Here is a 22,833-nt window from a genome sequence, read left to right as displayed (position 1 = left end):
AGTCCTCACCACCATGTAGGTCCCAGGAATTAAACTCAAGTCGTTAGGCTTGGTGGCAAGTGCCTTTACCAGCTTAGCCATCTTGCTGGCCCCCAAGTGGTCACCCTTTTGATGGAAGGTGTATGCTGGCATTGCCGGTTTGTGTTTTGTCAAAGAGCTACTTGGAATTCATGAGAGGCATATGACCTGAAGGTCCCCCAAATTCTGAACTAGAGCGGCCATGGGGCTTCTTGTCGCTTGGCTCTTAGTGTAAATGTGGATACAGTTGTGACCAGATTGCTGCTACAGCAGGCGAAGCTGCAAACAAACACATGCACGTGCACGCATCCACACCCACACATGTACACCCACCCACATACATATAAATATGCCAGCTATCTAGCCCTTATGTACTGGTTCATTGTATGCGCCCATGTGTCCACATCACCTAGCTTGCTTTTGTTGTTGTCGTAAACACTATGAGAAACACACACAGAAATATATATACACAGAATTAGAAAACAGTGGCTTTGTTGTGGGTTTCATCACAAGTGGGGTGGAGTCCTCTGGGCTGTCTGCAGCTTTCCCATCCTTTGAATTTCATTTCATTTATTTGTTTGTTTGTTTGTTTATTCAGACAATGTCAGGGTCTCACTCTGTAGCCCCGACTAGACCGGAACTAACTCACTGTATAGGTCAGGCTGGCTATAAAAAAAAAAAAAAAATTTAGATTTTTATTTATGTTTGTTTTCAAGTGTCTTGAGTGTGTTTTGCCTGCACACACATGTTTGTTGCCTGCAGAGGCCAGAGCAGGGCATTGGAACTGTAGTTATAGCTGGCTGTGAGCCACCATGTGGTCCCTGGGAACCGAACCCAGGTCCTCTGCAGGAGCCATATGTGCTCTTAACTGCTGAGCCATCTCTCTAACCACTTAGGCTAGATTTGAACTCAGAGAGATCTGCCAGCAGAGTGCTGGGATTACAGGTGTGTGTCACCAAATCCGACCTATAGTGTTTTTTCGCTGTGCTTTCATGTATTTGTTTTTGTTTGTGTGCATGAATTTGACGTGGCACACGTGAGGTTGTCGGAGGACAGCCTGTGAGAATCAGCCCCTCTCCTTCTGTCATGTGAGTCCTAGAAATGGAAGGGAACTCTGGTCCTAAGGTTTGGTGGCGAGCGCCTTTACTCACCGAGCCATATTGCTGGCTCGCCCATTTACATTTTAAACTTAAAAAGGAAATAAGGCACACTCCGCTGCCATCTGTGTGCAGTGGCAGCTTTGTGGGTTTTCTGGACGTTCGGGTTCCTGGTGCCCGCTCAGGCCTCCTCACCACATCCCTGAAGGCCCAGGCAGAGCGCGCTACACCTCTCTGTTTACTTAGTGACTACACAGCTGGAAAAGCCTTCTCTTTCATCCTCAGGGGAACAGTGTGGCCCCTGGAACTTTTTCATCTATCACAAGCAGCAGTAAATGAATTATTTAAGCTATTTGTATAGTAGCAGTTTTGCTTTTAAAAAAAAAAAAAAAAAAGCCTCATTTGGGGGCTGATGTCTCAATAAAGTGCTTGTCTTGTGAGCTTGATTTGATGCCTGGAACCCACGTAAGAATTTGAGGCGTGGTGGTGCATGCTTGCAGTCCCAGTGCTGGGCGGAACAGGTGGCTCCCTGGGCTCCCACCAGCTAGCCCAGCCTGCTCTGGCGGGAGTTCCGGGCTAATATGGAGGCCCTGTCTCTAAACCAAAGGAGCAAACTGTGGAGAGACCCAAGGAGCAGTACCCAAGGTCACCACACCCTTGAGGACAAATGTCCACGAGCATGCGTACACACGTTCACGCAGCTCGCCCATTCTTGTTTCTCCCTGTAGCACATACTCCGCCCTCTGTTTGTTTCCGTAGCCTGGAAGTGGTAGAGATTGCCCCGAGCAACAGCCCGCGGGGAAGGAAGGCTGCCTGCCTGGTTACTAGGTCAGGCAGTCTGCAAATCCCTATGGTAAATTGGATTTAATTTCACATTTATAAAACACCATCCTCAAATAATTTATTGGGCATGTATCTAATGTTATCCCAGCCTATTTCCAGAGGGAGAGAAAGGATTTCCACATATGCTCCCCGGGTTAAGTCAGGAGCAACATTGGGGCCAGATGGTAATTCTTTCCTTCTTATTCATGGTTAAGATTTATTTTTAAAAGCTGGGCATGGTGGCGCACACCTTTAATTCCAGCACTCAGGAAGCAGAGGCAGAAAGATCTCTGTGAGTTCAGGGCCAGCCTGGTCTACAAGGTAAGTCCAGGACAGCTAGGACTACACAGAGGAAACCCTGTCTTGGGGGTGGGGGGGAATGCGGAGGAGATTTATATTTTTTTAAGTCTTAATGCATATGAATATAAGCACATTACATGTATGCCTTGCCTATGGAAGCCAGAAGAGGGTGTCAGAACTGGAGTTACAGGTGGTGTTTTAAATCCCCCCCCCCCCCCTTCATGACAGGGTTTCTTTATGTAGCCTTGACTGTCCTGGACTGGCTTCAGGCTGGCTTCAAACTCACAGCGATCTGCCAGCCTCTGTCTCACGAGTGCTGGGATTAAAGGCGTGTGCCACCACAGCCAGCTAAATTTTTTATTTTGATTAATTTTACATATATTAGTGCTCCATACTTGCACACCAGAAGAAGGCACCAGATCTTACTATAGATAGTTGTGAACTATCTAGCATGTGGTTGCCGGGGAATTGAACTTAGGACCTCTGGAAGAACAGTGCTCTTAACCGCTGAGCCATCTCTGTAGCCCAGATGTTTTAAAATTGTATGCGTGCGAGAAAGTGGTGGTGAATGCCTTTAACCCTAGCACTCAGAAGGCAGAGGCAGGTGGATCTCCTTCCATGAGTTTAAGGCCAGCTTGATCTACAGAGCAAATTCTAGGACAGCCATGGCTACACAGAGAAACCCTGTCTCCCAGAACAAAAAAAGCAAACAAGCAAGTTTTATGTATATAAGAGCTTGCCTGCATATGTGTCTGTGTGCTGCAGTGCCTGCAGAGACCGGAGACTGTAGCTCTCCTTGAACCAAAAAAAAAAAAAAAAAAAAAAAAAGGTTGTGATCTGCCATGTTGGTGCTGGGAATTGAACCTGGGTCCTCTGTGAGAACAGAAAGCATTCTTTACCGCTGAGCCGTCTCTCCAGCCCCTAGGTGATCTTTTGTCCTTGTTTTTGAAGACAGGGTTTCTCTGTGTCGCCTTAAGGTTCTGTGGCACTAGACACCAAGTGCAGCCCATGTCCCTGGTCATGGCTACTAGAATTACCTGCATGTGTTGCCCAGTATGAGCTGATGAGGGTGGTGCAAACCTGATTGAAGACCCCTGGTTTCCATGGAGAAACAGCTAGTAAGGACACAGGACCGCACTTCCTGAATGCACACTTCCTGGATGCCCGTGCTCTTGATGCCATTGACTGTCTAGATTCAGACCTCGTTATAACCTGATGGATTTTGTAGCTGCTTTTGCCATCCCTGCATGTCTGCCAGTCCCTGAATGTCTGTCTTTCTTTTTCTTAACATTTTAAAATTTAATTTATGCACATTGGTGGGAGGATGTCAGATTTTTGGAGTTACAGTTGTGAGCTGCCATGTGGTTGCTGGGAATTGAACCCGGGTCCTTTGGAAGAGCAGGCAGTGTTCTTAACCACTGAGCCATCTCTCCAGCACCCCTAAATGTCTTTCTAAGGGAGCTGCAGACACAGGCACCTTTCCTAAAGTCACATAGCTAGTCAGTAGGGGCCCAGGGTTTGAACCTTAAGTGTCCGCCTCTGATTGAGTCCATATCTCTGTAGTCTCAAGTCTTTCACTTACACTAAAGTCAAATGGTAGGGCCTGGAGAGATTGCCCAATGGTCAAAGAGCGCATCCTGCACTTACCGAGGATGCGAGTTTGACTCCCAACACCCGCGTACCTTCAGTTCTGAGGACCCAAGCCTTATGGGCTCAGTGGGCACCTGGACTCGCACACACTCACAGACACGCAGAGCTGGAGGCATTTCTGCCCAGCCAAGTGCAGGAGCTTTCTTCCTGAGGCCGGGCCTCGCTGTGCAGTATTGGCTGCCTTACAGCTTGCTATGTAGCTGAGGATGACTGTGAACTGCTCCTCCTGCACCAGCTTCCTCACTGCTGGGATTACAGAAACCCCACAGCAGGCCTACATTTTTATGGTCTATGTCAGTATCTGGCGTCCTACCCTCTTGGGCCATTCACGACTTCCTGTCAGAAACAGATCACCACAACCTCACCACTGCCATCTCCTTCCTCAGGCCAATCGGCCAGGTACTGGCTTGTCAGGACTCAGGGACCATAGTGGGAAATGCTCAAAATGTGTAAATTAGTGTATGAGGGTAACTGGTCAGGACTGGGTGGGTTCTTAGGAATCTTTGGTCACTCTAAGCGCTTTGGTCTTCGTTTGCCTTGTTTGGCCAGTGAAGGAAATTGGGGGCATGGTCTGTCGTCCTTGGAGGAATTTAAGCCTGAGGAGGAAGATAGTTTGCCAACGCCCTCCCTCCGCCTGGTGCCTTGCTTACTTTCACTCATCCCTGAGAAGAACTGAGGCAGGGGCTGGACCTCCCCAGGGGCTGGTCAGAGGACATGCAGGCTGTGAGCAGCCCCCTCAAACTGCCCCGGCAAGCCTGCTCCTGACCTGTGCATCTGGCACGTGATGGGTTTGCTCTGATAGCTACACCCGTGAATGGGCCGCGGCAATTCCAGTGGCAGCCTAGCCATTTGCCTTAGAGCAGTCTGATAGGCCTCCAGCCTAGCTGCCTTCTTGTTTGATGACAGCTGGCAGTGTATGCCACTCTTCCTACCAAGCCCATCCAGGACACTGAGCTGCACCCTTGGAATGAAGAACACCATGTCCCTTCTTTCCTGTCCTCAACCCGACCAACCCTGAGAGTTTCACTGCTTTGCTGATTTCTAAAGCCGGCTTCTAACCAGGCCATGCGTTTTCAGCTTCTCCAGCCTCCACAAAGACGGGGCAAGCAGGCAGTCTGTCTGGCAGCCCGAAGCCTTTCTCTCCGCAAGCTCCGACACCCATCATGACAAAAACGGACAAGACCTCCACCACTGGGAGCATCCTGAACTTGAACCTGGGTCAGTAGCATTTCTTCTCCCCCCCCCCCCCCCCCCCCCCCACCCCCGCGTGTGTGTATGTTTGGCAGCAGTGGCTGCTTCTGCCGCTTTGTCCTTTCCTGAATGGTCCGTGCACACCGAACTCTGTGCAAGCCTTGGTGCATGGAGGTTGAGGGCTGATCCCAGAGGAGGGCGTAAGATGAGGGGCTTTTTGAGGCCCGTTGGCATGCAAAAGTGTTCTACCACAAGTTATCCTGGGCCAGCCATTTACAAGTGATCCTTATAAGCTGGTTTCCCCCTGGGAAATTCACCTGATTGAAACCGAGTCTTACCATTCTGGGGTGGGTGTTCTAATATGGTTTCTTCAATTTTCTATTAGTTAATTAACGAATAAGTGTGCTTGCTGCCCAGTGCCTGTGGAGACTAGGCCATCAAGTTCTCCAAAACTGGAGTTACAGATGGCTGTAAGCCACCAGGTCAGTGCTGGGAACCAGTACAGGCTCTCTCTCACTCAGCCAGTGCTCTAAATTGCTGAGCTATCTCTGCAGCCCTTTCTTGTGTTTTAAGATGTTAGTTTCCATCTCTGGAATTGAGCTTGCCTTGTAGCTCAGGCCCCAGATGATCTCAAGATCTTCCTGTCTTTACCTCTCAAGTGTTGTGGTTATAGGCCTGCTTGGGGGCGGGGGGAGAGGGGGAGCACCCATGTGTTCTAGCTTGTAGTTACTTTCCTATGCAGCCTAGGGTGGCCTGCATCCCTGGGAGCAAGGGGCAAAAGGTGAGAATTTCTGTAATCTTTGACTGACTTGGAGGCCTTACTTAGTGCCCGTATTTTGCTGAGTAACTGGATGCTGCCACCTTGTGGCTGAAGCTGGAGGTGCAGCTAAATGTCTAGTGCTTGGCTCCAGAAGTCGAGATCTGGTCTTAGCATGTTTGAAAGGAGCAAGGGCCCTGAGCCCCTGGAGCAGGTAGCAGATCAGCTAAAGGAAGAGCAGGGGGCTGGAAAGTGCAGAGAGGAATCTGAGGAAGCAACTCTAAGGGGTGTGACATCCTGGAGACCTTGGGGCAGAACGTTTCCTGGGGGGGGTGGGCGGGAGGCCACCTGTGTGCAGCAGCGCCTTGTGTGTGAGTCACAATGCCATCCTTGCACAGCGGGTGCAGGTGGTGGTATGGATCGGATTGGTGTCTCAAGGTTCCCAGGGTGACAGGACCAGAGGCCACCAGGTGTAGTCCACTTTACTCCTCACTTGTTATCTCGGGGACATTCATTGTTCTAGAAAATGTGGTTTCTTTTCTTGGGGCCTCCTCCCACCGTCACACTCTCTACAGAGGCACTGAGCGGAGGCGTTCTCTTGGTGACATTTTCCCCTCTGCCAATCATGCCTGGAGAGAACAGCTCCTGTAAGCCGTGGAGCCCACCAGTGTCCTTGTGATGCTACGGCTCTTTGAAGCTTGGCTTGATGAGTGGGTGCCCCAGTGGATGGCTCTAAGGTGACCCTAGGGAAGCGATGATTTCTGTCCTCTTTTTCCCCCCATAATTCCTTCCAGGGTACACGTCTCAGCTCAGTAGGGGTGAGAACATTGAGTATGTGGGTGGGTTCCTGGGATGGAAATTCAGTCTCACAGAAAGGCTCTGCTGGGGACCCAGGAGAGCAGTGTGTGTGTGTGTGTGTGTGTGTGTGTGTGTAGGGGTGTTGAAGGGCGGTAGCAGAGGGAAATGCGGAGTAAGTCTGCCCATGTGACATGTGACCCAGAGTGCTGGCCACTGATGGTGAGAGGTCACTGTCCAACAAAGCGGGGTTGTATTTAAAACAGCGCATGGAAAAAGCCAAGTTGGAGAAATGTGAGGCAGACCCATAATTGCCTGGGTTTCCATAAAGGGTTTGACTTCAAATGCGGAGCGGCTTGCTTACTTTCTTTCTCTCCACCTGACCTCTGGCAGGGTCCCACTATGTAGCCTTGGCTGGCCTTGAACTAAGAGATCTGCTTAACTTTGTCTCTTGAGTGCTGAGATTAAAGGCCCCTCTCTCCCTCTTTCTTCTCTCGCTCACGCAGACACATTTGTGTGTGTACATGTGGGGGACAGCTGGCAGAGTTGTTCTCTCCTCCCAGATCCCGGCTGGGTCCCCCTTCCCCCCCTTTTTTTTGAGGCAGGTTGTCACATAGCTCAAACTGACCTGGAACCCACTACATACTCAAGGCAGGCCTTGAACTTTTGGCCCTCCTGCTTCCGGACTCCTACTAGTTCTTGTGCCCCTTGGGAAGGGGGCAGCCCAGCAAGTTGGCAGTCTTGACAGTGCCAGTGTGTCCTTCTCCTCTGGCGATGCTGGCGGTGACAGCCTTGAGAAGAACATTGCTGTAGTTCTGCGTGCGCGCACACACACGCCCCGCTCCCACTCCCGCTTCCCTTTCCCCCAGGTTGTCACTGTCATCTGCTTTTCCGTCTCACACCTTTGGTTCTCAGGGATGTGGGTGGCCCTGGCTGGAGGGAGCCAGGGAGCTGGCCCGAACCAGCACACCCCACCACAATGCTTACCTTAGCCCCTTGTCATCAGTACGGAAGCAGTGGCCCTCAGGACCGCCCATATTCGCATTCCCCGCCCTCCCCCCCACCCCCCCTCCTCACACCAAGGCTCCCTGGCTGTACCTCCGGTTTCCTTTTCCTAGAAGGGACTGTTTTATGATGCTGTTTTTCAGAGCAGTCATGCTTATCGTAACCCCATTTGTGGGTAGTCTGGAGCCTTCATCCTTACTCGTGGGCACAAAGAGAATGGCTGCATTGAGGACACTTCTCCCCTGTGGGAGGGAAACCATGGAGGTGATAGGGAGGGCCAGCGGCCTCACGGCTTAATATTTATTTGGACATTGTCGCCGAGTTGCCCATGAAGTCGCTGCTCGGCTTTGTGCTCCCTTGCAGAAACGGAGGAACGAGCCTTTCTCAAGCATGGCTATTTTCCCTTTCTGGTTTCCATTTATAGCTGGAGCTGTCTTAATGGCAGCTGAAACGTTCAAAATGCTGGCAGCCAGGGGGCCGCTGGAGCAGGTCCCAGTATAAAAGGGCAGGGTGACTCCCTGTGATAAGGAGGAGATGCTGCCCTCTCTTGAGAGGGGGAGAGTCACATCCAGCCAGCACCCTTGGAAAATTATTATGTTTGGCTTAAGTCCCCAAAAGCCTGTTTTTACACCTGATCCTAGTTCTCATGCACTGGGCGATTTGCTCTTAGGGGAAAAAAATAATGAGAGTTCATTATCCTCGGTTAGTAAAACGGGTACTTAAGGATGTAGCATTACAGAGACCTAGGCACACACAGTCCAGGCTGCCCTGTTGGCTCTGTATGTCAGGCTGGCCTTGAACTCCTGGCAGTCCACCTGCCAGGAGACCGTCTACTCACAGACATGCACTTAGATGTGTGCACAGCCAAACTGCCAGGCCAGATCTGTCTCCTTTCTTGTGTCGAGGGTTCACAGCAGTTAAGGCAGACGGTGTATCCTGATCTGATACTTGGTTTCCAACTTCCGTGGCCCTGAGTGCCCAGCCCCCCATCCAGGCCAGCTGAGGGAATGCTTCAGATGCCTGGGGACAAAGATGGCTGAAGGAAAATCAGAAGCCTTAAATAAATGTTCCTTCCCTGTCCCGGAAAGCCCCCCAAAACTGCCTGAGTGTGCTCTCAGAACACGTGCAGAGGAGGGCATAAAGATGGATGGTAGGAGCCCGGCGTGGTGGCACACGCCTTTAATCCCAGCACTCAGGAGGCAGGGGTGAGTTCGAGGCCAGCCTGGTCTACAAAGTCAGTCCAGGACAGCCCAGGCTACAGAGAGAAACCCTGTCTGGAAAAAACAAACAAACAAACAAACAAAAGGTAGGTGCTAAGTTCAGAAAGCAAGAAGAGACCTCAAGGTGGGTGGGACTTACTCCCTGCTGGATTCCACACAGACTATTCCAGCTGATGGCACACAAGGACACACATGCACACAGAATGCTGGGACACCTGTCTCGGGTTACAAGGGTGGTGCCTCCATTAGCCATGAACATTCCTTCTCTTTCTTCAGGTGTGTGTGTGTCTGCGGCCTTGTGTGTTTGGTGGGGAGGTCTCTCTCGCGGGGGGGGGGGGGGGAGGGTGCCATCACTGTGGTGGTGAACGAGTTGGGTCTGTTTGTTGCCGTCTGTGTATGTGTGGGTTGGCAGGGGCTTTGGGGAGCTGCGTGTTATTGGAGAATACTGTGCCACAGGAAGGGGTATGGCTCTTCCTGTCTAGCTCTCAGATCACTTCCGGGTGACAGTGGAGGACTCGAGCCTGTGGTAGCAGGGAGGGAACTCAGATCCAGAGGGACTGGCCTTAGAAGTGGTGTTTCTGTCACTGATCGGATGCTGACCCAGGGGTAGTTTGGAGGGGATGGCTGCGGGGACAGGCCTGACTGAAGGACACATGGTCCCACCTGCAAATCTCCCCTCGTCTGGACCTCCTCTCTTATGTAGTTTTCGGCACTGAGGAGAGAGGTAGGAAACCAGTCAGCGAGCTCACTGGTTCTTAGAAATCCGGTCTAGCTGGTCGGACAGCCAGTCCTAGGCAGAGGTAGCCTGGGGCTGCGGAACTTAGGGTCTCACCAGAGACCTTTCAGCCAAGGTCAGTAGCACAGGAAAGTCGTCCTCTGCCTCTCCCTGCTTGGCCTGGGTGCTGGCACTCATGCTAGAAAGGACCTGTCCCCTAATTCCTGTCTTTGTTGTGCAAGCCTCAACCAGGATGGCCTGGTAGTGAGAGACAAAGCCTCGGTTTATAGGCTCAGGGTGGCCTCTGAGGGTGCACAGGGTGCCCTCTGGGAATGCCATGCCTCATGCTAGAGGGAAGCTGTCCTCGTACTCAGGCCAGGGAGGCGTTTCCCTCCTGTTGCCTAAGGTTGGGTAGATTATTGGCAGCTTTCTTAATGCTGGGATAAGCATTTTCTATACTCCGGTCAATTGCTCTGTGGGCGGGGGGTGGGGGATGAGTGTAAGCCTGCCATGTGTTTTCCTGTTAGCCTCTGCTGCTCAGGCAGGCACCCTAGTCTCTGGGCAGCTGGATACTGTTGGGGTTGAAGGCTGCTTAATGCTCTGCTCACCTGCACCGCGGGTGGCATGAGAGCCGGGTCTGATTTGGGCTGGTGTCTTCCAGATCGAAGCAAGGCCGAGATGGACCTGAAGGAGCTGAGCGAGTCGGTCCAGCAGCAGTCAGCCCCCGTCCCGCTCATCTCTCCCAAGCGGCAGATCCGGAGCCGGTTCCAGCTCAACTTGGACAAGACCATAGAGAGTTGCAAAGCACAGCTAGGTGCGTCCCCTGACTGCCTGTGCTGTGGGTACCATTCTTGGGGATGCCTCTGGATAGAAGAAAGCGCCACTCGCTGTGATCTCACCAGCTGCACTGGCCTCCACCTGTTTGGATAGTTAGAGCGCACTGCATTTCTACTCCGGAATTATTTCAGATTTGCTATCTCAGGGTTTCCACCAGGGCCTTCCTTTTTGAAAAAAATTAATTACTTTTTTAAAGGTTTATTTATTTATTTCATATACAGTGTTTTGCCTGCGTGCCAGAAGAAGGCACCCGATCTCATTATAGATCGTAGTGAGCCACCCTGTGGCTGCTCAGAGTTGAACTCAGGACCTTTGGAAGACAGTGCTCTTAACCTCTGAGCCGTCTCTCCAGCCCTAATTTGTTTATTTTTAATTTATGTGCATTGTTGTTTTGCCTGCATGTATGTCTGTGTGAGGGTGTCAGATCTTGGATTTATAGACACTTGTGAGCTGCCATGTGGGTGCTGGAAATCAAACCCAGGTCTCTTTGGAAGAACAGTCAGTGCTCTTGACCGCTGAGCCATATCTCCCAGTACCCAGAAGGGCCTTCTTAATTCAGTGGAGGGTATTTCTCGGCCTCAGAACTTCAGGTGTGGGTTCAAAAGCACCAGTGTTCCAAGTTTGCCTTTTTTCTCCTCAAACTTGGATATCATAGCACTGTTCTTGAATGGGTCTTAAAAAAGTCCAACCCTCTCCTACATACAGGTGTGGCTATCCATGTCTCTCACACACACACACACACACACACACACACATAGACATACGCACTCTCTCACCTTCTGGAAGTCTTTATGACTGCTTTTCTGTTGGCTGGCCTCCTTTATTCCTTTCTTGTCTGAAAGCATGAAGGGTCCTTGGGTGGTGGGCCCTGCCCTCTATGGAAGCTTCTGAAATAGGGAGACCATCTTAAAGGGATTTGCCTTCTTCGTGGAAGCTTCTGGAATACTGCTTTAGGTAGTAAATCAATCCAGGGACCCTGAAGATGTGATGGGCAGTGGGGCCCCAGAGCGAGGGTCATCTGAGGTGAGGGCCCCAGTGTCAGTCAGTGCCCTGGATCCCTGAGAAGGGAGTTGTCTGAGTGACCAGTGGGTGATCACTGGATCTAGAATTTTTAGGGTCAGAGCTCAGGCTCTGACAGCCTTGGCCACCGACCCTTTTTCCACAGGCCAATTAAAGAAATGGGTAATAGTGAAAAGCAGAGAAAGGGATACTTATCCAGTGTAGCTGCACTGGGAAGAGGAACAGATAAAGGGGTCCAGGTTTAAACAAGAGGGCTAGAGGTTTGCATCACTAAGCCATCCTGATCAAGACAGATCTCTGTGAGTTCGAGGCCAGCTTGGTCTACAAAGCGAGTCTGGGATAGCCTGAGCTACACAGAGAAACCCTGTCTCAAAAACAAAACAAAACAAAAAAACCAGAATGCTTTGAAACCTTTCCCATAGACAAGTTCCTCTGGTTGGTATCAGACACCAGCCTGCCTTCCCTTCATAAGTTGCTGGGGAAACATGGACCATCATTTCAATACTGAGATGGCACAAGGTCTCTGTGTTGTGGCCCTCCTTGTTAGGATCCCTGTCCCACTAGGACACTGAGAGGTGGGGATTGAGTCTCTCTTGCACCCTCCCAGGAAGCTCTGTTACCACTGGTAAGAATTTTCCTACTTCAGCCGGGCGTGGTGGCGCACGCTTTTAATCCCAGCACTCGGGAGACAGAGGCAGGCGGATCGCTGTGAGTTCGAGGCCAGCCTGGTCTACAAAGTGAGTCCAGGATGGCCAAGGCTACACAGAGAAACTCTGTCTCGAAAAACAAAAAAAAAAAAAAAAAAAAAAAGAATTTTTCTACTTCATTTACCAACTCTGCCTCCTGGACACACTGCATGGGTCTGCTAAACTATGTCTGGGTTATTCTGGGAGGCAGATAAGAGCCCTCTCAGCAAGCCGGGCGTGGTGGCTCATGCCTATAATCCCAGCACTCGGGAGGCAGAGGCAGGTGGATCGCTGTGAGTTCGAGGCCAGCCTGGTCTCCAAAGCAGGTCCAGGACAGCCAAGGCTACACAAGAGAGACCCTGTCTTGAAAAACCAAAAAAAAAAAAAAAAAAAAAAAAAAAAGGAGCCCTCTCAGCTCCATTTTAACAGATGCAAACTCCAAGGCTTAACGAACAGGTCCTACAGACAGCAGCACAAATCTCTCACCTCATTCCAGACCTCACGTTGGTGTTTGCTGGGCCCCTGGGCGGGGGGCAGGGGGTGGGGGGTGGGGGGTGGGGCAGCGATGCAGTCACAGTTCCCCAGTGACTGTGCTGACCAACTTGTCCTTTCTGAGTTTCTCTCTGATATGTCCAGAGACCTGGCCGTTGCACAGGGATGAGGGTGGTGTGACCAGCTGGGCATCCCATTCTTTTGGGGGATGCACTGTTTACCAGCAGCCTGAGCTGGAAGCACATTTGTACCCTGTGCACACTTCACCTGCTCTTCTATGCCTGTCTCCTTTGATGGACAGATGCAGGTGTGGCTTCATCTAGTAGAAGGACAGTGCATTCACAGAAGCAGCTCAGGGAGCCAGCTGGAGGGCTGGGCACCAGGCTACCTGGAGACCTGCCTCTACCTAAGGGGGTGTGGCAGTTTCCTCCTTCCCCTCATGCTACTTGCTGCCCATAGACCAGCATCTCAAAGAAGCTGCCTCCTCTGCTGTTTTGAGACAGGGTTTCTCTGTGTAGCCTTGGCTGTCCTGGACTCGCTTTGTAGACCAGGCTGGCCTCGAACTCACAGCGATCCATCTGCTTCTGCCTCCCAAGTGCTGGGATTAAAGGCGTGCACCACCACGCCTGGCCTCTGCCTTGATTCTTATGTGGAAATTCTTCATTTGTAAATTGGGTGGAGAATTAGAATTAAAAAAAAAAAAAAGACCATGTACACAGGGAATCGTGAGGGCAGAGGCACCTAGGGCTGAGCAGTGTGGCCTGTGTCTCTGCTCTGGCTTTCAGAAAGAAGGCTGCCTCTTCACACTCGGGAGGGATGCAGAGTCGGGAGCCCAGGTCCCTCATTTGATTCCCAGATGGTTTTTGCTTTGTTTTTGTTTGCTTGCTTGTTTGTGCCTAGGCACTCTCTAGGCCTCTATTTCCCCCTCTCTACACCAGTGGTCAGCCTTGCAGATTTAGTTCTACATAAAACTGACAGCCCGTAGGTCCTCTGCTTTCCTTGGGTCTTGATCAACCTCACCCCCAAGTTCTCTTTCTTGCTGCCCCCACCAAGATGGCGCATGCTGTGTCCCCTCTTTCCCCCAAATCTGTCTCGTTGACTAAGCTGTGCTGTATTGTCCCTTTGTACCTCAGGCATAAACGAGATCTCGGAGGATGTTTACACTGCCGTCGAGCACAGTGATTCAGAGGAGTCCGAGAAGTCCGAGAGCAGTGACAGTGAGTATGTCAGCGATGAGGAACAGAAGCCCAAACATGAGCCAGAGGACCCTGGGGACAAAGAGGGGAATCGGGCGGACAAAGAGGCCCCTGCTGTCAAAAAAAAGCCCAAACCTGCAAATCCGGTGGAGGTCAAAGAGGAAGCGAAGAGTAACTCGCCAGCCAGCGAGAAGGCAGACCCCGCACCTGCCAAGGACAAGGCCAGCCCTGAGCCTGAGAAGGACTTTGTAGAGAAAGCAAAGCCATCGCCTCACCTCACAAAGGACAAACTGAAGGGAAAGGATGAGACAGATTCTCCCACGGTGCATCTGGGCCTGGACTCTGACTCAGAGAGCGAACTCGTCATAGACTTAGGAGAAGACCCTTCTGGGCGGGAGGGTCGAAAAAACAAGAAGGAGCCCAAGGTGCCGTCGCCTAAGCAGGACGGTAAGTCACACACCCAGCCTCCTTGTTTGGCACTGTGTGTGAGGATCCAACCCAGGCCCTTGTGAATGGTGGGCAAGCACCCTGCCACTGACCTAGTACACCCGAGTTTGTGGGAGTTTGAAGCCCAGCACTGACAGGAAGGTCTCAGGGTCCCTGACTGGTACAGACGGCCATAATCCAAACAGGGCCCTCTCTGATCCTTAGCACAATGAACCAGAAAAATAAACCCCACAGGTGCTTGTACCGGCTTCCTGTGAGGGCCACTTTAGCCTTAGGTCTGCTTGCTTAAAGGTTTTATATAGCTCAGTTTGGCCTCGATCCTCCTGTCCCCACCTCCCATGTGACAGGATTACAGGCACCCACCACCACCCCGGATTTAAGAGTGCTGGTGACTGAACCCATGGCCTCATAACTAGGCAAGCAGTTTACCAACTTGAGGGCCTCACTTCCCCCCCAGCAAAGTGCCTTTTAATATTCAGACATTTTCTTGGGGCTCGGGGTGGGGGGGGTCAAGGGGGTTCTCTCAGTAGAACAATAGTCATTTTCTTACTAGGAAAGGAATCTATTAGGAATTGTGGTTCCAGGGTCTAGGTGCCGCTAGATGGCAGGAGCATCTGTCCATCAAATGTCTTCCCCTCAGGCTTGGCGCAGGGTAAGCCAGCATGGGATGCAGTGAGCATGCTGGAAAACCTCCCCGGAAGGGGATGAGTCAAGGGTGTCTGTCCTTCCTCTCACAGAATCACAGCAAATTTTGGCTGGGCAGCTGGGTGGTCAGAGGATTCTAGCAGCATTCAAGATCAGTCAGTTACATCGCTTAAGTGAGGGTAGCTGTCAAGCCGCGTGTACTTGGTGATGGACAGCCAGTTTTCTTTCTTTCTTTCTTTCTTTTTTGACTGAGCCTTTTGTCTGAAAGGAGCTAATTCCTCATCGTAACCCAGGAGTAAGGTGTGAATCTGTGTCCCTCCAAATTCCTGTAGCCCCATGTCTAAAAGTAGGTCCTTGTGTGTCTTGTGAACCTTTTTTTTTCCCCCTGTGGGGTATCCACCTGGGCAGTCTGAAATCTCAGTTCTTAATAAAGACAGATTTCTCTGATGGAGGAAAAGGGATGAGGTGGAGAAACAGAGCACACTTGTGCAGTTGCTTAGGCCTGCTGAAGGCCTCAGAAATCTGTCTGGGGTGTGGAGTGGAGGCAAAGAGCATACACTGCAGGTGTAACCCACTGAGCTCTCCTGTTCTTTCCAAAACAAGCTTTTAAAAAATGATAATGCACAGCCGGGCATGGGGGTGCACGCCTTTTAATCCCAGCACTCGGGAGGCAGAGGCAGGTGGATCACTGAGTTCGAGGCCAGCCTGGTCTACAAAGTGGGTCCAGGACAGCCAAGGTTAAACAGAGAAACTCTGTCTCAAAAAACAAAACAAAAGATATGCACGCTCGTCTGAGTGCGTGTAAGTATGTATGTGTAGGTCAGATGACATCTCAGGAGAGTCAGGTCTGTCCAATGTGTGTGTCCTGGGGACTTGATCTTAGGCCAGCATGCTTGGTGGCGGGTTTCTTTATCTCTGAGTCATTTTGCCAACCCTGAAACACACCTTTTGGTTGATTTTAACCCTCTACTGCTCTGGCTTTGGGGAAAGGCACTAAGGTAGACATGGGCACCCAAACTTCTCCACCCAGCCCTTGGAGTTCAAGGCCAGGTGGGCTCCATCAGTCCCTGACTCGAGCAAAACAGACCAAACAAAATTTGCTGTCCCAATTTTTTTGGGTGGGGTGGGGTGGGGGGCGGCATCCTGAACAAGGGTTTCTCTTTTGGTGTGAGCTTCCTGGCAGTGAAAGCAAAAAAGAGAAGCATGGCGTCTTAACAGATGTCATAGTTTAAAAGATATCAGAAGCATTCTACAGAGCTATTCCTGGTGTTGTTGTCTGAAGGAAATGCCTACGGACCCCAGCAAAGCCTGAGTACATGGTAGAAGGTTCTAGAAGATAGCACAATCAAGAGAGGTTTCCAAAGCTTGAGGCAAAACTTACTTCAAGTAGACCAGAGTCCCCGCAGTGGTGGGTATATCCTCTTTCCCCAGAGTTGGTGCTCTTAGCATCTATCTCTGCAGCCATGTTTCCTCCAGTCAGTACTGAAGTGAAGGGTACCGGGCAGTGCAGCCACCCTTCAGGCCCCGAGTGCTGGTATAGGTCCCGGGGACTCCCTGGGCTCCCATCACTGTGGGCGTTTCCATCTTCACAGGGTTATTAGTTACTTCTTATACATGCAAAGCTCTGGCTTACTAATTTAATGGGGCTAGTTAGGGCAATCTGCATTTCTTTAGAGTAATCGGTTATTCTCTCTGAGTGCTCTAGCTTTCTAACCACCCCACCCTAAACACCAGAATTCTCCCCATTGAAGAAATTTCTGGAATTTGTCCCATCGAAGAAATTTCCATATTCTTGGTAACCACAAGCTATACCCTGAGGAAGCTCTGGCAAAGCATTTGTTTCTGCTACGGTTTTCATTTGGAAAAGATCACCACCGAGTAGGCACACCTCAAAAAGCCAGTCAGGAGAGAGGAACTGACCTTTTTGAGGCCCCAAAAGTGAGCTAGGCTAGCTAGTCAGCAGTGGTAATGACATTCATGTCATGGGCAGTGCCACCTACCCCCGCAGCTGCTTCTTCAGGTTAGAACCTTGCTAGGCACCACACCCTGGTAGAATGGTCATGGTCAGAGTTGCTTCTGTACCCAGGGCAGACGGGCTGCATCTGGTGTCTGTCAGGCTAGCCAAGAGGGCCAGCCAACCCTTTCTGCCTGCAGCGCTCTCACCAGCTCGACTGAACTCTGGTCTCCAGAGGCGCAGGGTGCTCACCAAGCCTGGAAACCATTGCTTCAGAGTAGACAGCAGCTCTCCTCTTCTGTTCTCATTGGCTTCCTGTAAAACCCAGAGCTTGCTCAAGATCCTATCTGGAACAACCATGTCCTTTTCTGGGTGATCTGAATCTAAAATGACAAGCTTCGTCCTCGTGAAATGCCAGAGTGTGGTCCATGATGGCAAAGCTCCCTTGTACCCCATGTTCGATGTGTGTTCTGCACACCCTGGGTGGAGTGGAGTACAAGCTGCCACCTCTGCAGCCACCACTGTCCCCCCCTTTATTAATGCGCTCAATTCCCTGGCTCTGACTGTCCCTCAGCAGCTTCTTCAGTGACTTGTCACCGGGGTGGCTCTCCCGTCCTGCTACCAGTCCCCCCTCCCCACCTCCCCAGCTTAATATCGTTAAGCCCAGGTCAGTTAATGCCTGACCAAGAACTGTAGCCCCAGCCTCTGACTTAAACCTTTTAAGATAACTCTTTTTTAAAAAAATGCATTTAAGTCTTAAACTTGCAAGGAGTTTGTGGTGTATGCCTTTTATCCCAGCACTTAGGTCACAAAGAGACAGGTGGCTCTCTGAGTTTGAGGCCAGCCTGGTCTACAGAGCAAGTTCCAGGGCAGCCAGAGCCACACAGAGAAACCCTGACTTGAAAAAGACAACAAAAGGGGGCAGGGGTGGGGACAGACGACACCTTAAACTTGACCATTACGCTACAGGAAATCCAGTATTGTCTGCTGTCCAGAAACATCTAGAATGCAAGGCGAAACTGGGCTACCTGAAGGGCAGGAAGTCCCTGCTGAATGTGTAGAGGGAAGGATCTCAAGCCTGAGGCTGAATTCTTTTGTTAAATATTCGCAGCCCCTCCCAGTGATTCTGTCTACTGTGAAAGTAGATTTGGTGTTGTACGTTCGCCATTGACAATGGGGGGGGGGCGGCATCTACTCTTGTGGTCCCCGCCCTGTTGGTTTTCTAGCCCAAGCTGTTGGGCTGTCCCCATCACCCACAGCTTGAGCCACTAGTTAAGGCTGCTCAGCAGGGGGCCGGGTCTGGGCCTCTTTTCTTCCCCTAGAAGGCTTGCCACATCTTGATCTGGGATGTGAGCCTGCACTCACTAACACCTAATTCTTAGCTGCAGCACAGGCCATGCTTGTCCTTGGGGCCCCAGGGGCACTCTGAATTCTTTGAGCTGTCTGCCTCTACTAGGTTTGACCCAGAGCTTGCCGGTGGCGTGTGAGTTCCCTGCTCAGGAGTCAAATCCAGTGTCTGCTTGTTTCCTTGCTGTCTGGCTGTAGCTACAGGTAAACCGCCACCGTCCGCTGCAGCAGGTAACCAGTCTCCCCCAGAGACACCGGTGCTCACCCGCTCAGCCACCCAAGCACCCGCAGCTGGGGTCACTGTGGCCGCCACTACCAGCACGATGTCTACCGCCACGGTCACAGCACCGGCCACCACTGTCACAGGAAGCCCGGTGAAGAAGCAGAGGCCGCTCTTACCGAAGGAGACTGTTCCAGCCGTGCAGCGGGTCGTGTGGAACGCATCAAGTAAGTTTCAAACGTCCTCCCAAAAGTGGCACATGCAGAAGATACAGCGCCAGCAGCAACAGCAGCAGCAGCAGCAACAGCAGCAGCAGCCTCAGCAGCAGCAGCCTCATTCTTCCCAGGGGACAAGATATCAGACCAGACAGGCTGTGAAAGGTACCGCGCCCCCTTCTGTTCTCCGTGGCGACCAATCCTTTTTTGCCACATCAACAGGAGAAAGATCCCCCTATTTAATTTTTCCCCCTCCATTCCTGTGTGTGTTGTGGTCATCGCAGGCCTTGCTAAGCCCATATGGCGCCATTTTTTAAAAAAGAAAAAACTGGCTTGCTGTTTACTGTTCACTTGATTTTTGTTGTTGTTGTTGTTATTTTTTTTTTTTCATTTTATAAATGATATGTGTTTCCTCACTCAAAGGAGACAGAATATTTATATAGAATGCTAAGTGTGGGACCATTCACTGTCCTTGTCATTGCTCACCCTTCTGTGACAGCCATGAGTATTTGTTGTAAAGCCTTTCCCAATGCATGCATATACATCTGTTTTTATACCATAGAATATTATACCATACAAATATTACTTTTTTTCTTCTTCTTTTTTTTTTTTAAAGCAAAAAATGGTACCATTCTTGATTTTCCCCACCCCTTCCCTCCCATCCATCAGCATGTTTTCGAGGTCTGTCTGTCTTATTCTTTTGACTGCTGCATAGCACTCCCTAGTTTATTGAAAGCATTCCCCACTAGTGGGCATTTTGAATGCTTTTCAGGTCTTCCCACTCTTAGGTTATGCTGCAATGAAAAGATGTTTGTATAATCCGTCTTAGGAGCATGAGTGAACCTCTAGGCCTTCTTTGGGAAAGTGTAGCATGTTGAGGAGTTGGTTGGGCCAAGGTTCCCTTAATACCTAGTGCTCAGTTCCATGCTAAAGACCAACCAGCCTCCAAGAACCATGGGTTGGATGCAGCTGCGTCAGGAACTCTGTGCTGGAGGCCGCTGAGGTCCGTCCAAGTGTGGGTCGGGACAGTGTTCAGGAGCAGTAATCTGAGCCTGGTTCCTTGGGGAGTGGGGGGCAAAGGAGCTTTCTCCACACCCACTTCTTCCTCCCTTCCCCAATGCTCCCTCCAACAAAGCTCACCCTAGTGAGGGAACTTCACCCAGCTAGCTGCCTGTGAGGCTGGCCCCAGGGATTCAAGGCCAGGTGGGTGGAGAAGGCCTGAAAAACTAGACAGGTCAAGAGTGAGCTGGGTTGACGCTGGCTGTAGAAGCCAGTGGAGTGGAGCTGGAATTAGGACAGCCACTTGTTGGGTTCTGTCTCCGCACAAGGCTCTCACTGCAGGTGTAGGGTAGGTGGGGGCAGCACCCAGACCTGGTGACGTTAGGGCCCCTCAGATTCTAGATAGTCTTGTGTCAGGTTGCAAAGCTTATTTCAACTGGTAAGGGCCAGTTTTAATCCAGTAATACACTACCTAACTCACCCATAAAGTGTCAGGGACATATTTCAAGCAGCAGCACTCCATCGCACGCCTTGTGGCCAGACTTTGATAGGTAAAGTGTTCCTGTACCGCCTGTGCATTAAAATGGCCAAGCATTGGTTTTAATCATTCGTTTTTGGGTCGCACTTCTAGCCACGGTGGCCAGGACTGACTTTAATGAGTGTAGTCCTGCTTTGCCACCAATTAAGATGGTATTAAAATGGCGTTGATTTTTAATGAGTACTGTGCTGTTGGACTTTTAAAAGTGGTTGGCCACAGGTATAGTCTTAGAATACTTGCCCAGCATGCACAAAGTCCTGGGTTCAGTTCCCAACACTGCAAAAACAAAAACAAAAACAAAAACAAAAACAAAAAAACCAAAAATGTCAAGGCCTGAGCTTTTAATGAGTGATGGACAATTGTTCCCCTTCAGTGAACGTGGCAGGAAGTGATTTTAATTAGTAGAACACTGGTACTTATTGCCCTGCCTGGCTGGCTGGCATTTTCAAAGGCAAAAGGGGGCAGCTCAGAGACAGGAAAATTAAACATTGTAATGAGAGTCTCTTTGTCACGTTGTCTGGGTTTGCCAACGACTAGTCAGACTTTTACTGGCTCACAGAGATGGAGAGACAGTGGCCTCACATCTTCAGATGTTGGCTGCGTGCATCTTCCTGTATGTTCCTTGGTAGCCTGTCTTTTAAAGCCTAGATTAAGTCACCTATAGCCTCAAGCATTTGTTCAAGTCTTTGTAGTCCAAGGTCATAACCTAGTCAAGAAGAGAGCTCAGTAACTTGGCTTAAGCCTGGTCAAGTTGAGACACTGGCACACCCAGCTCAAAAGCTGGCAGGGCTATGTGAAAAGTCCCTCCTTTACCCCAGCTATGTGCTGGGCCGTGGGTTCCCACATGAGTGATGTGACCAGATCCTTTGCTTTCTTAGCTGTCCAGCAGAAGGAGGTCACTCAGAGCCCATCCACGTCCACAATCACGCTGGTGACCAGCACACAGCCGGCAGCCCTGGTCAGCAGTTCGGGCTCTGCAAGCACCCTGGCGTCCGCAATCAGTGCCGACCTGCCCATTGCTACTGCCTCAGCCGACGTGGCCGCAGACATTGCCAAGTACACCAGCAAAGTGAGTGGGTGGTGGTGTGGCTGAGGTGGCATTGTTGGGGTCATGGCTTGCTAGTTTTGTAAGAAGGCTAAATTGCTGGCTTTACAGAGGGTCTCCAAGGTTAGTCTTGTGTTTGGGTATGTCGAGTTAGTTCCATCTATTTCTGTTTTTATTTTTATTTTCCTCATGTGCTATCTGTGGCTAAACCCAGGGTTTGGCAGTTGTATTCCCAGCATTATTCTGTTTTATTTTGAGACAGGGTCTTCCTCTCTAATCTAGGCTGGCCTTGAAGAACTCCTAAGCATCTGGGAGAGCAGGTGTGGTCCTCACTGCACCCACTTAGCTGTCCTGGAACTTGTTCTAGAGACTAGGCTGGCCTCGAACTCACAGAGATCCGCCTGCCTCTGCCTCCTGAGTGCTGGGATTAAAGGTGGACGCCACCTCCTCCCTAGCAGGTTATTTCTTAATAGACATATACAGACTGGTATTGTTTGATTTCGCTGGAGGGGACTGTGAACAAATGTCTATTTGCTCCACAAAAGGCACCGCCAACAGACGAGAGAAAGCTTGCACTTGGTAGACCCGTGAGCTCTTAGGGATGAGATATAGGAGGCAGTGATTCAGGCAGCTAGCTGTCATCCAAAACAACAAACAAACAAACAAACCCAGTGATAGGAACAAGAGAATTGAGTCCCTGGAACTTGGCTGCACAGCCTGCTGGCACGGGGGACAGTGGGAGCGGTCTCCCCAGGCTCTGTTACTGTTCATGCACCCCCGGGGACCTGCGAATCCTGTAACTTTCAGAAGCTCACTCCCCAAGAGGAAACGTTTCAAACACTGCCCCGCCACTACAAACAGGCTAACTGCAAGGGGGCTGGGTTTTAAATCCCAAGACGCAGGGCACGCTCCATCGCCAAATCTGCAGCTGCCCGTTCAGGACAGATGTGAAAGTACTGGCACAAGTCACTGTCCCCCTAAGCAGCTGTCCAAGGGTTGGCAAAGTGAGACTTCATTTTGGCGGCAGCAAGGTGAGATGGTAGGAACTGAGATGGACAGGGGCTCCTGGGTCCCCCTCCTTAAGTCACCCACTCTCCAGGACTCAGTCCCTGCTGGTGGCCTGGCTGGCAGGATGGCTCACAGTTAAAGTATCTTTTATTCGCCTGATGTAATTGTTGTCTCAAAAGCTTGCTTTCTCCTGTCGGCTAACCTAGGCCTACTCCTGGAAGCTTCTAGCCTCTGTATGATCTAATCTAGGCTTAGAATGTTTTCAGCCTCTGAGACTTCCTGCTGAATAGGCTCACCCTTTCTAGCTTTTTCTGAGCTCTGGCTGGCTGGTTCAACTCAGCTGTTCTGGCTGAAATTCCTCTCCCAGCTGACTGATTCCATCTGGCTTCTCTGTTTCTCACTGAATTGCTCTGCTTGGCCTCACAAACTAACTCTGGCATTCTGTCCCAATCTTCTGGCTCATTCTGTCTTCACATGTGTCTGGCTGGTTCTCTCTTCAATCTCCCTCTGTAAAACTCTCCCAGTAAAACTTCCTCTGAGTTCCAGGCACTGAAATGCCACAAACTCAGCTCCACTGCACTGCCTCTCAGCTCACTGACTAGAACTGAGGGAAT

General features: G+C 50.7%; 1 protein-coding gene across 1 annotated transcript in view; it reads left to right on the top strand.

Annotated features, from left to right (window-relative positions):
- The window catches only part of Zmynd8 (zinc finger MYND-type containing 8), a 101,534-nt gene that overhangs the window by 63,107 nt on the left and 15,594 nt on the right, over positions 1 to 22,833 (top strand). The window contains 5 exon segments of the mRNA XM_051143814.1: positions 4,965 to 5,105; positions 10,232 to 10,384; positions 13,739 to 14,248; positions 18,393 to 18,794; positions 21,045 to 21,235. Coding sequence (XP_050999771.1) covers positions 4,965 to 5,105; positions 10,232 to 10,384; positions 13,739 to 14,248; positions 18,393 to 18,794; positions 21,045 to 21,235 — 1,397 coding nt within the window.

The sequence above is a fragment of the Acomys russatus genome, chromosome 4 (assembly GCF_903995435.1).
Source record: "Acomys russatus chromosome 4, mAcoRus1.1, whole genome shotgun sequence".
Classification (NCBI taxonomy): domain Eukaryota; kingdom Metazoa; phylum Chordata; class Mammalia; order Rodentia; family Muridae; genus Acomys; species Acomys russatus.
The sequence above is the reverse complement of the archived record's forward strand: the minus strand, read 5'-3'. Positions and strand labels throughout refer to the sequence as shown.